This window comes from Phoxinus phoxinus (genome assembly GCF_949152265.1).
Source record: "Phoxinus phoxinus genome assembly, chromosome: 18".
NCBI lineage: Eukaryota > Metazoa > Chordata > Actinopteri > Cypriniformes > Leuciscidae > Phoxinus > Phoxinus phoxinus.
The window spans coordinates 15,906,932-15,917,962 of NC_136893.1; the positions used below are offsets into that span (position 1 = coordinate 15,906,932).

Here is an 11,031-nt window from a genome sequence, read left to right on the forward strand (position 1 = left end):
AACTTTTTTACAGTCTTGACTCACCTTACAATTTGTAAATATGAGATATTTGGCTCTGAGAAATTCAATTCAATGTGTGAATTTTCATTTGTTTGCACTCATAACTAATCACGATCAGATTTTGTAACATAGTAAAGGCAGAAATCACCAGACGCAATGTGAATATAGCAATCAGACAGGACTCGTGTGTAACTTTTGCGAACAAGCCAACTAAACACACAGTCTTGTGTTTGCGCAGGCGTTGTAAACATAGCTAATTTAGTACGGTGGTGTATTTTTTGCGCTTTTCAGAGTGTTATCAGGTCATCCCAGCATCTCGAAGTTGTTTGTTCATAGATGATTATGACTGGAACAGACAGCCTTGGAATCCAGAAGAGCATGAGACCTTCATGCGGGGCTGAGCCACCTCCGGGATCAATGTCTGCATTTTGTTGATCGAGAACTGCAGATCCACCATGCAAGATGCATTTTGTTTGCTAAATAATTATCTGAAGTCTCTATTCATTTGCAGATTTTTCACACACAAACAGAATGCATGATAATGACGTTGTATGGTTGAATAACATCTTCAGTCTTTATTTGGCACAATAGGTGATTAACAGAGTGAGATGGCTTCTGGTGCTTCTCTGTTTACTGCATGCTTAGGCTTTGCTGTATTTGTATGCCTTAATGTCAATTTCCCACTAAATAGAGTGCGATGTAGAAACATTTTAAAGTATTAACACGTTTGAAATGATTGATGCATTGGCAATTCAAATGTGACTATGCCACTGCCATCAGTGATGTAAATATCATTTTAACATGTTAGTCATTTTTTAAAGATCCATGTAAAGATCCAAGGTCTTAAGAGTTATATGTGCCTTAAAGGGATTGTTCACCAATTTTTTTTTTAATTCTCACCCTCATTTCACTTTTTTCTAAAGAGCAAAAGATGATATTTTGAGATTTTTTTTCCTGTACAATGTAACCAAAACTGGTTCCTATATCTTTTCTCTTCTGCAGAAAAAAAGAAAGTTATACAGGTTTGAAAGTACACGAAGGTGAGTAAATGATCAAAAGAATTTCCCTTATTTTGGGTGAACTATCAATGCTAAAAAGTGTTTGAATTTATTGTGGAACTTGCATGGCCATAAAGCTATAAATTAAGTTACATTTGCTATGATTAAACTGTTTTAAGTTTGATTATTTGAGAAACGAAAGAGTCATAACACAGACTATAAAGTTAATACCATCAGTTTGGCCAATTAGAAATGATCAACAGGATGAAATAACTATAACATTTGTATCAACAGCACGCTTTGCATTTAAAATGAATTTACAAACTTTATGGATAAGCTGCTACTACCCGATTTTCACTCTCATTTGTAGCAGACAAATATTGGTTAAAATATTACACCACTTTCTAAAGAAGAAATATTTCTGTATAAAATGTAAACAAAACTATTTCATATCGTGCTTAGTGAAGAGTTCAACTTTATTTATTAATAGTTGTTCTTTCCAGTTGCTTTTTAACTGTCTAGGTGTCCAAATTGCCTCAACAACACACATGCCTGGAAGTTTCTATAGCCTACTTAGTAAGACTTTGGTTGCATCCACCACACTTCCCTAATATAAAGTAGGCGGAAAACCGTGGCCTATGCTATGTGACCACATAAGTATGTCCGAATGTTCACACAATAGCCTAAAAGAGTAGGCAAAAAGTACCCGAATGACCTACTACTTCTGAAGTATGTAGCTATACGATCCCATGATTCAAAATAAGTAGGCTACCTATTCAAGTGAGTAGGCCTACGCGATTGCGGACGCAGCCAGTCGTGTTGGTAGGAGCTAAACTCTGCCGGACAGTGGCATCCAGGAGCAGGCTTGGACACCCCTGCTCTACAGCACGAGAACTTTGAACATAAAACAATGTTTTACCGCCATCTACTGGATAAAGGAAAAATACATCTGCAGTGACGTTGACGTGAGTTTCGTCCATAGAAATGGCACGTAAGAAGATACGAATCTTATTCAACATTAATGAATACAGTTAACTATAATTATGCTTTATCTACCCGTTCATCTCAAATATATAGAAAAATAATGAGATTGCACAAGATGTGGACATGCAACATTAAAAATAATGAGGAGGATTAGGCTACTCGATTGTCAAAAAATATTTTGCCTATTTATTAATTCATCAGAATCAAACTATTCTTTGGCCAAAAAAAAAAAAAAAACTTTTAACATTTTACGAAAGCAAATTACAAACTTGAAAACAAACGACTTAATAATCATGTTTTGCCCAACAGCTAAGGAAAAATATGACTAACATTAGTTTGGTTTAATATCATTCACAAAAATAATCTAATTTAAGACATTTACTACAACTACAGGCTATCACATTTGTGTACGGGTGTTTGATTAAAAGCTTCCAATCTATCTAGCCTATCTATCTATCTATCTATCTATCTATCTTTTTGACTAATCACTCTTTCTAACTAATCTTCCCTTCTTTCTTTCTTTCTTTCTTTCTTTCTCTCTCTTTTTATTTCTTTAACTCCAAACTAAATTAAAATTTTGACAGTTGGAGAGGCCCATTTTAGAGCTGCCGGTCTATCTATATTTCTAAACTGAAAACCTTCTAACTTTTCTAACTTCTCCAAACAACCAACCCACAAGAAACACCCTAGCAACCTAGGTTGCTCTATCTATCTATCTATCTATCTATCTATCTATCTATCTATCAACTACTTCAAACTACTTTAAACTACTTTAAACTTAGTTCTAACTAGGCTACTTTAAACTTCTGACTAGCCTACTTTAAACTACTTTAAACTTCAAACTAATTTATAGCCTACTAACTAATTTGACCTTCAAACTATCTGGTCCGGCTTTTTTCCCTTTTTTTTTTTTTTTGCTTAAAGAAAGGTGACTGTTTACAGGTAACGTTAGCACCATCCCTCCCATTATAAAGCTTGGCAGAGTCGGGATTTTTAAAAAATATAATTTCGATTGTGTGTGGCTGAAAGAAGAAAGTTATATACAACTATGGCTTGAGGGTGAGTAAATTATGGAATCATTTTAATTTTTGGGTGAACTAAATTAGGAAGCCCATTTTTCTGCACACATCACGTTAGGACAAGAGATGGCGCTGATCGACTGTTTCAATAAGGCTCCCCAGTATTCAAAACTCTATTGCGGATGACCTGTAGATGGCGTAACTTGCTATTAGCTTTCAATTCATATTCCGTTTTAGTTCTACTTAAACAAAGGCGGTGCCCGCTAGCTCTAAAACATCAATGTGCTTAGCATCATTTGGTCATTATGTGGTCACACACATGATCTGACAATAACATAAGGGAAATGGCACTAATTTTGGTAGTCCACACCACAAACCCTAGACGACAGCGGTGACTCACTGAGGGCAGCTCACATAAGAAATCTTCCACTTCTCTGTAACATTTCGCACATTGATGCGGTCGTATTTTAAAGGAAGTGACTCAGGCTGAAGTTCCAAAAGTTTGCCCGTCTCATTATAACAGCTTTGAGCAAACAGCAGAGATAACGATACAGCAATCACAATGAAACGGATATCACCTCTCAACATATCCTCCACCGATAAGATGTAGGCGCCAGACTTGACTTGAACAGAAAGAAATACCTGTATCATTCACTGATGGTGGGTGTGTGTGTGTGTGTGTGTGTGTGTGTGTGTGTGTGTGTGTGGATCTGTAAATTGGAACGTAACCAAATGTATGATAAATTCAAACCCACTGCAATTAAAATGATTCAAGAAATCTGTGTACAAATAAGTTACTTTATTTAAATAGTTTGGTGTGAAAAACTACACCAATACTGTACATTTTAGAAGTGCATGTTTCCTCAGCAGATGAAACAAAGTCAGTGAACATTAGCCTTCACACAGAAAAAGTCATTTTGTTGGATGGACAAAACATAAGTAGCTGGAAACGTAAACAGTTACTGGTCTGAAAAAATTCAAGATTATAACAAGTTTAACCAAAAATCAACAACAAGTGTGCTCAACTTTTGGTGAGAAATACATGAAATACAAGGACAGGACCCATTATGAGCTTCCATTTCTTCCTTTCATAATTTTCCTTTGTGATAAATGCTTCAATGAAGCAACTTCATGATAAATGGTACAAAAATACAGCAAAATACCATTCACCAACTACCCGCTTACAACCAGTGTCCTGCATTTTGACACCAAACGGCAAGGCAGTGGCATTTCTACCCTTGTAACAGATAAATGAAACGGCATGTACCATTCTTTAAAAAATAAAAAGGATGCATTTGTGTCACATCTGAATGAAAAAAGCAAGCAACGGAAAACAAAACGTATGGATTAATCTTTACACAAAGACTAGAATACTAACCCCTGTGCCAAGTCCCTTCCATTTATCACTATAGTAGTACTTACAAGGAGTTGATCACCACACTTCTCATTGCTGTAAAACACATGGCATAGTCCTTGTCTTGGCTTTTAAAATGATCCAATAAATGTTGACAGCTCTTTTAATTATCTGGAATTCAGGTGATCCTTATAGCTAATACTAGTCAGTTGTCATTTTTCAGCAATATCTGAATTTATACTGTTGGTGCATAATTTATTAGAAGGAAAACCAACATGCACCTTTACCAAACCATATTACAGAATGGAAAGAAAGAAAAAAAAATATCATAAGACCAGCTTATACTCAGGTTACACAGTTCATCCCATTTCTTCATAAAAGGATACTGTACATTCTAATTTAACATACTGAAAGTAAATAGTAAAAAAAAAACATTGACACCAATACATAGGGCAGCACGATTTTGAGGAAAACCCTAATTGCAATTTTTCAGGTAAGAATTAAACAATCTAGCTTTTATGGCAGGTGACCTTAAATCTTTTGTGTTGACAAGTCATTCCGCCATTTTGGTTTTATTTTGATTAATCGTGCAGCCCTACAGTAAAAGGACACTTTTAACAGAGTTGCTCTGCAATTTCCAGCAGTGGTAAACCAATTATTTTTGTTTTTCTCTGTGTGTAGTCCGAGGACATACTGTCCAACCCCTAAACAGACCAGTAATTCATAACACAGAAGAATCAGTTCAGTCAAACAACATATCAGTTTATATCCGGCCTTCCTTATTTCCACTTTAAACAAGGGAATCATTTCAGATTCTAACCCCTCAATCCCTAATAATCACTAGGAGTCGGACTCTTTAAAAAACCTCTCAAACTTGTCCAAGTACCCGGGTCGATGAGGGAGGAGGAAGTAATGTGTGCTGCTGACTTTCTTCCCATCTTCCATGATGGGCAGAATACAGGGGCTGCGAGGAGCCGGCAAGCCCTCACAGCTCTGCTTGTGTTGAGCCTTACTGACATACTCCGGATAGGGAGCAAAGCTCTGAGTAGGAGGCATTACCCCGTTGATGTAAATCGGGAGACTTTTTGGACTAATGGCACGTGGTATGACCTGAGGGATGGGCTCCCTGGGTGGAACTTTAGGGGGTTTGTCCGTATCAAAGTCCTCGGATAATGGCCGCCTGCTGTCCGTGCTCTCGCTGAGGCGAGCGCGGATTGGAGCGCGTGGTGGGACTTCGGGTTTCTCCTGCGGGAGGCTGTGGGGAGAGTGGTGAAGGCCGGTTGGCCTGAAGTTGGTGGCCTTGAAGGATCCAGCAGGGCCGGAATAGGAGCGATGTAGCCGGCGTTGGTGTCTGTCTTGGTTCTGCGTTACCGCCTGCTCCCACTGAGGCTTCACCCCGCAAAGTTTCTGATGTTCCTGTACCCCTTCGTAATACGCAAAGTTTATCTGACCATTTCGCCGAAAGCTGCGCCTCCCTGGCAAGCCGTACTGAAAGGATGAGGTTTTAGGCACCAGACACTGGCTCTCAGAGGTGCTGGAGAAAAACTCCACCTCGTTGTCTTCTGCTTCATCAGAGGACAGGTCGCCTATGTCCGGGAGGGGCGGGAGGGGCTTAGTCGTTCTCCTGGGCGAACAAGGGGGTATGTGCTCATAAACAGACAGTTTTTGTAAGGACGGAACCACCTGGTCTCCTTCTGGCGGGTGGCACTGGGAGGAAAACAGCAGCTGTGTAGGATTTGGAGTCTTGGGAGACAAACACGGAGGAGAACAGGAGCCAGGCGTCCTTCCTATGAAGTAAAAATACAGAAAAGAAAATGAGGATTCAAGCTCAGATCAACTAACGTATGACATACATGCTCAATGGTGTCATAAACATCATTTAAGTTGTTATTTTTCAATGGCTCTATCTCTTGAGATGGATCTATCTCCAGCCTCAACATAGGGAGCTTATCAAAGGATTCACTTATCAGACTTTCGTACAACTTCCTATAACCTTCTGCACTTCCTGAGAAACATCCGCATCATGCTCCAAGAACAGAGGGTGACCAGACTGTGATATAGCTGATATAATTCAATATCACTACTCACTCACTTTCAAAGCCCACGTTTGCGGAGTTTTGCTGATACATTCTCAAGCTGTGATCCATGGACTCCGAACCAAATCCAAAAAAAAACATCCTGTAAAACACAAAAATAGAAAGCGTCAAAATCTGGTGACTAGAGAAGAAGGTCTCTCATAATACACGAGTTGGTTGAGCTGAGGACGGCTTTCACACTCACTTATCCATGGTGTCGTGGTCATGGTGTTGATTCCAGTATGGTTGGGCTGTGGCCATAATGTTTAGGAGAGTGGAGACTAGTTCAGGCCTGTGGGGGTCTCCACTATTCTTGATCCTGCAGAACTCATAATCCAGCCATGGGTAACCAAGATAGGACTTTTGCGCTCCACTTTTCCGATAGCAATGGGAAATCCTGCATGGGGGAGGGGGGTTATTAGGCCACTTTTTCAGTCATCTTAAAATGGTTATTGTTGAAAGACAGACATATAATGACCATTAAAACTAAAAGTTAGTTAAATGTTTCATTGTCCCTCCTATACAATTTAAGATGTATAATATACAGTACTGTTCAAAAGATTGGAATTCGTAGGATTGCAATGAATTGATCAAAGGTGACAGTGAAGACATTTATAATTTACAAAAGATTTCTATTTCAAATACTTGTTCTTTTGAACGTTCTATTTAAAGACTTATGGAAAAAAAATATCAGTTTCTACAAAAATATTAAGCAGGACAACTGTTTTCAACATCGACAATAAATAAATAAATAAATAAAGGAGAAGAAAAAGAGCATATTACAATTATTTCTGAAAGATAATGTGACACTGAAGACAAGTAATGGCTGTGAAAATTCAGCTTTGCCATCACAGGAATAAATTATATTTTAAAATATAAACAAGTGTTTTCAATTGTAATTGTTTTTAATTAAACATATGCAGCCTTGGTGACCATAAGAGATTTAAAATGACATAAAAATTAGTGCTGGGTAACGATAAATCGCATCCAAAATAAAAGTTTGGGTTTACATAATATATGTGTTTGTACGGTGTATAATTATTTTGTATAGTATATATAAATATTCTGGAAAATTCTTCTGGATTGATATTCATCAAGCTTGTATACAAGTTCAATAATTTCACTTAAATGGCAATGAAAATTACCTATTTTGCCATTTAAGTGAAATTACTGAACTTAAATATACGAGCTTGATAAAAATTATCATTCTAGAAGAATATTTCAGATTGCACTTAGAGGCTTTTGCATCTGAACTCTTCATATATTTGAAGTTAAATATACGAGCTTGATAAAAATTAGTTATACACAATTATGAATACATAATTATACACAGTACACACACATATCGTGTAAACACAAACTTTGGTTTTGGATTCAATTAATCACAATTAATCGTTGCCCAGCATTAAAATAAAAAAGTATATATATATATATATATATATATATATATATATATAATTACAGACCCCAAACTTTTGAACAGCAGTGTACTTAATGTAAAACCCTGCCTTATAGCAATAAGGAACTATCACAGGCTTGAAGGCCTTTGCAAGTAATCATTTGTGCGGACAAAAATAATCTCCACTTGAAGCAATTAATGTAAATCTAAATCACCCATTTAAACAGGACAAAATAATTACAGAAAAAAAGTCTTGGAAGAAATGCATTGTCTTGTAAAAGCCACATGTGCCTTTAGATGAATATGCAGTTTTTCCATTGTTACATGTGCAGGCACATAACAAACAGCTCAGCTATGAAGCTGCGGTGATGCAACAGTTCCTTAATACATTACACCAAAACACAATAAAGCATCTGTGCTAGAAAACAAACCCATTCAGTGAGAAATGTGCTGGAATGCTTGGGCACAAGTCAGAATGTAATCAATGAAATACCCATGCAGGGCAGGCTACATTATGCAACTTATCACATGCTCTGCCTCTGCTTTGCCTCAGTCACAACCGTGAAAGGCAGAAACTAACAATCGTCAATTCTCCCAGTAAAGACCTCAATGCAGATGCGACGCTAAAGCATAAACGGTTCTTTGTGCGTTTGCGTTGGGGTGAGTGCCTGTGCATTTTCAACATCAGGCAGCTCTTATCCGTGAGGTTAAAGCCCTGCCATAAAGGCATGGAAGAGGTGTGAGGACGTCACCAGCAGGGCCTGGGAGAGGAGCCAGAGGACCCACTGATCCACCATCAACATGCCAAATAGTACAGTGGTGCAAATTACATCTTAAAAAGTAACACTACAGAAGGACACAAAAATATAGCTTTCACTAGAAGATCCTATGTGGACAGAAGTAAATTCATGTTTTGCTGTCCAAACAAAGTCTACATTTACTTTTCCTTGCACAACTTTGGTTTAATAAAATAAATGATATATTGTTATTAATAACTACTGTATGACTACTATGTCCATGCTGATTCTTCCATCCTGAATGGTGTTTGCACATAGACACATTTTTGTATGGTGTTTGTACAGAATCATTTTTTCCATTCAATTATTTTGATACATCACCTTACCTCACCTTAATTCATTCTTTCTCTTAATTATGTAATCAAGTAGGCTAATATATGCAATAATATATCATTAACGCCTATAAGACAACACTCCCTCTTCAGTAATTATTAGCTAGAGATCCCAATCCCCTCCAAATTAGTAGGGCTGCTACATGGCAGGCTATAAGCAACAAAGATGAACGCCTACGGGGGGGAATAAAAATACGAACAGAAAATATATAGGCAGGTCAGCCTACAGAAAAGCAGGATCATCTGGAGCACGAGGTTGTCAGGCACACTTGCGAACAGGAGATGAATTACTACACAAGACGTGCAAGAGTTCAGACATCTGTAGTAAATGATAAACTAGGTTACTACTACACGGGACAGGTCGTACTCAACTGGTTGTTGTTGTCTTGTAAACAGTTCTATGAGTGACGCAGGGCCGCTTGTAAAGTACGAAATTGCAGTGCGAATAAGATCCTTCTGATATATGGACAGTTTTCTACATCTTTCAACACACCCACCGAGTGACAAACCCTTTCTGACTCAGGTGCGACTCATCTCATATCCCGGTCCAAAGAACAACTATTAGCCTATAAGGAGTTCTGAATTGCACTTCATAATTTGACATATTTCTCTGAAACGTGTACAAAATATAAGTAACTTCAAAACACTTAAAGCTATAGCCTACTTACCGGTTAAATGTTTCGTAGGGTTTGTGTTTATTGCTCTCGTATGTCCAGTATAACTAAACGAGTGCTGTTAGTAATCCAAGCGTATCTTTGTAATACATTCACCACAATGTATTATTAAACAAAACGCACGTGTAGTAGAAGATGCTGCCGCTCAACAACTTATCGCTTTCATCATGGAAAGCTGCGAGCTGGAAACTATTTATAAGGAGGACTGCATGTCACGTCACACCGTAGGCGCCGCCCACTGTCTTAAAGGGGCCGTTTAGTGCGACCCTGTGGCATCCAACAGCTCTGGTTCAGATATGTACTAAATTATTTAATACTTAGAAAGAAAGCTGTATTGAAAAAATATTATGAAAACAAATGTCAGTCTCGCATGATAATAATATAAATGCAAAATAGTCTTTGAGATAAGCTATACCATTCCTATTCACATTCTGTTGCATGCATGTTAGCCTACCATGTCCATTTATTATAATCGACTTTGAGCTCGTTTATTTAAAAAAAGCCCAAATATGGGCAGTATGGTTGAATTTTTGTGGGATCATTTCCAGAATACAATTGCGTAACACAAAATGACCACTTGGTCATTATTCAGGGTGAAATTTCAGATTTCTCTCTATAATTTCGGGTTGTGTTAAGATGAACAAGAGAAATTGCTCTTAATTCTATATAGCTCTCATATTTCCATCTATTTACTGACAACATAGTTAATTTTTTTTTTTTAAGCCTATGATTCAAATGAACTATGAATAATCATTAAAATGTAATTTAAAGATTTTTCTGCAGATCAATTGATCGACTCATCTCTACGCGTGAGAGATAGGCCTAGTCATCGATGAAACTTTTTAGTAACGTTTGTAAAAGCATGTAACTGTGTCATAAACATTTATTTCCAGAAAGATGCAGTTCTTCACATAAATCAGATCAATGATATTAAGAAATGTGAGGTAGCCTATATGCAAAAACTAAAGGGTAACTTTTGGTGAGGCAAGTCGCTTATTTTGCAATGTTTATTCAGATCACGTCACTTATTGTAGCAAGATCTGGCAACACTGCTCACATCCAAACCGCTGTACGGATGTTTCTTTAAACTCTCCACAAGCACAGGCTGCAAAGGGAGGTACACGTGGGCATGTCTAGCTGTCATAGCATGTGGGCGTAGAAAGTGGGAGTGTGAGGGTGGAATTTTCTGTGGACACGTTTCCGCTGGATCTCTCTTCCATATGGAGATGTGTGGTTTTGAATCACTGCTCTAGAACGCAAACAACTCTTGAGTCCGAGGCTACAGAAAAGGGTTATACTAACGTGTGATGAATCACGTCCACTGAAGTCACAGAAGGCGTTACATAACCCATTAATAAGATCGGATAAAATATTCAGACTCAGACATATTCACTCTGAA

General features: G+C 37.7%; 1 protein-coding gene across 2 annotated transcripts; it reads right to left on the reverse strand.

The window, feature by feature from the left end:
• Nucleotides 1-3,786: 3,786 nt before the first annotated feature.
• On the reverse strand, nucleotides 3,787-9,806 carry errfi1b (ERBB receptor feedback inhibitor 1b). Of its 2 annotated transcripts, XM_079589141.1 has the most exons (4): nucleotides 9,627-9,806; nucleotides 6,636-6,827; nucleotides 6,448-6,533; nucleotides 3,787-6,142 (listed from the first exon to the last, which is right to left on the reverse strand). In XM_079589141.1, the coding sequence occupies exons 2-4, from the start codon at nucleotides 6,689-6,691 to the stop codon at nucleotides 5,196-5,198; spliced, it is 1,089 nt and encodes a 362-aa protein (XP_079445267.1). In that variant the 5' UTR covers nucleotides 6,692-6,827; nucleotides 9,627-9,806; the 3' UTR covers nucleotides 3,787-5,195. The 2 variants fall into 2 exon arrangements, 1 of the variants encoding a protein (XP_079445267.1); XR_013794926.1 differs by having other exon boundaries at nucleotides 6,005-6,142; nucleotides 6,444-6,827.
• Between the last annotated feature and the right edge of the window lie 1,225 nt (nucleotides 9,807-11,031).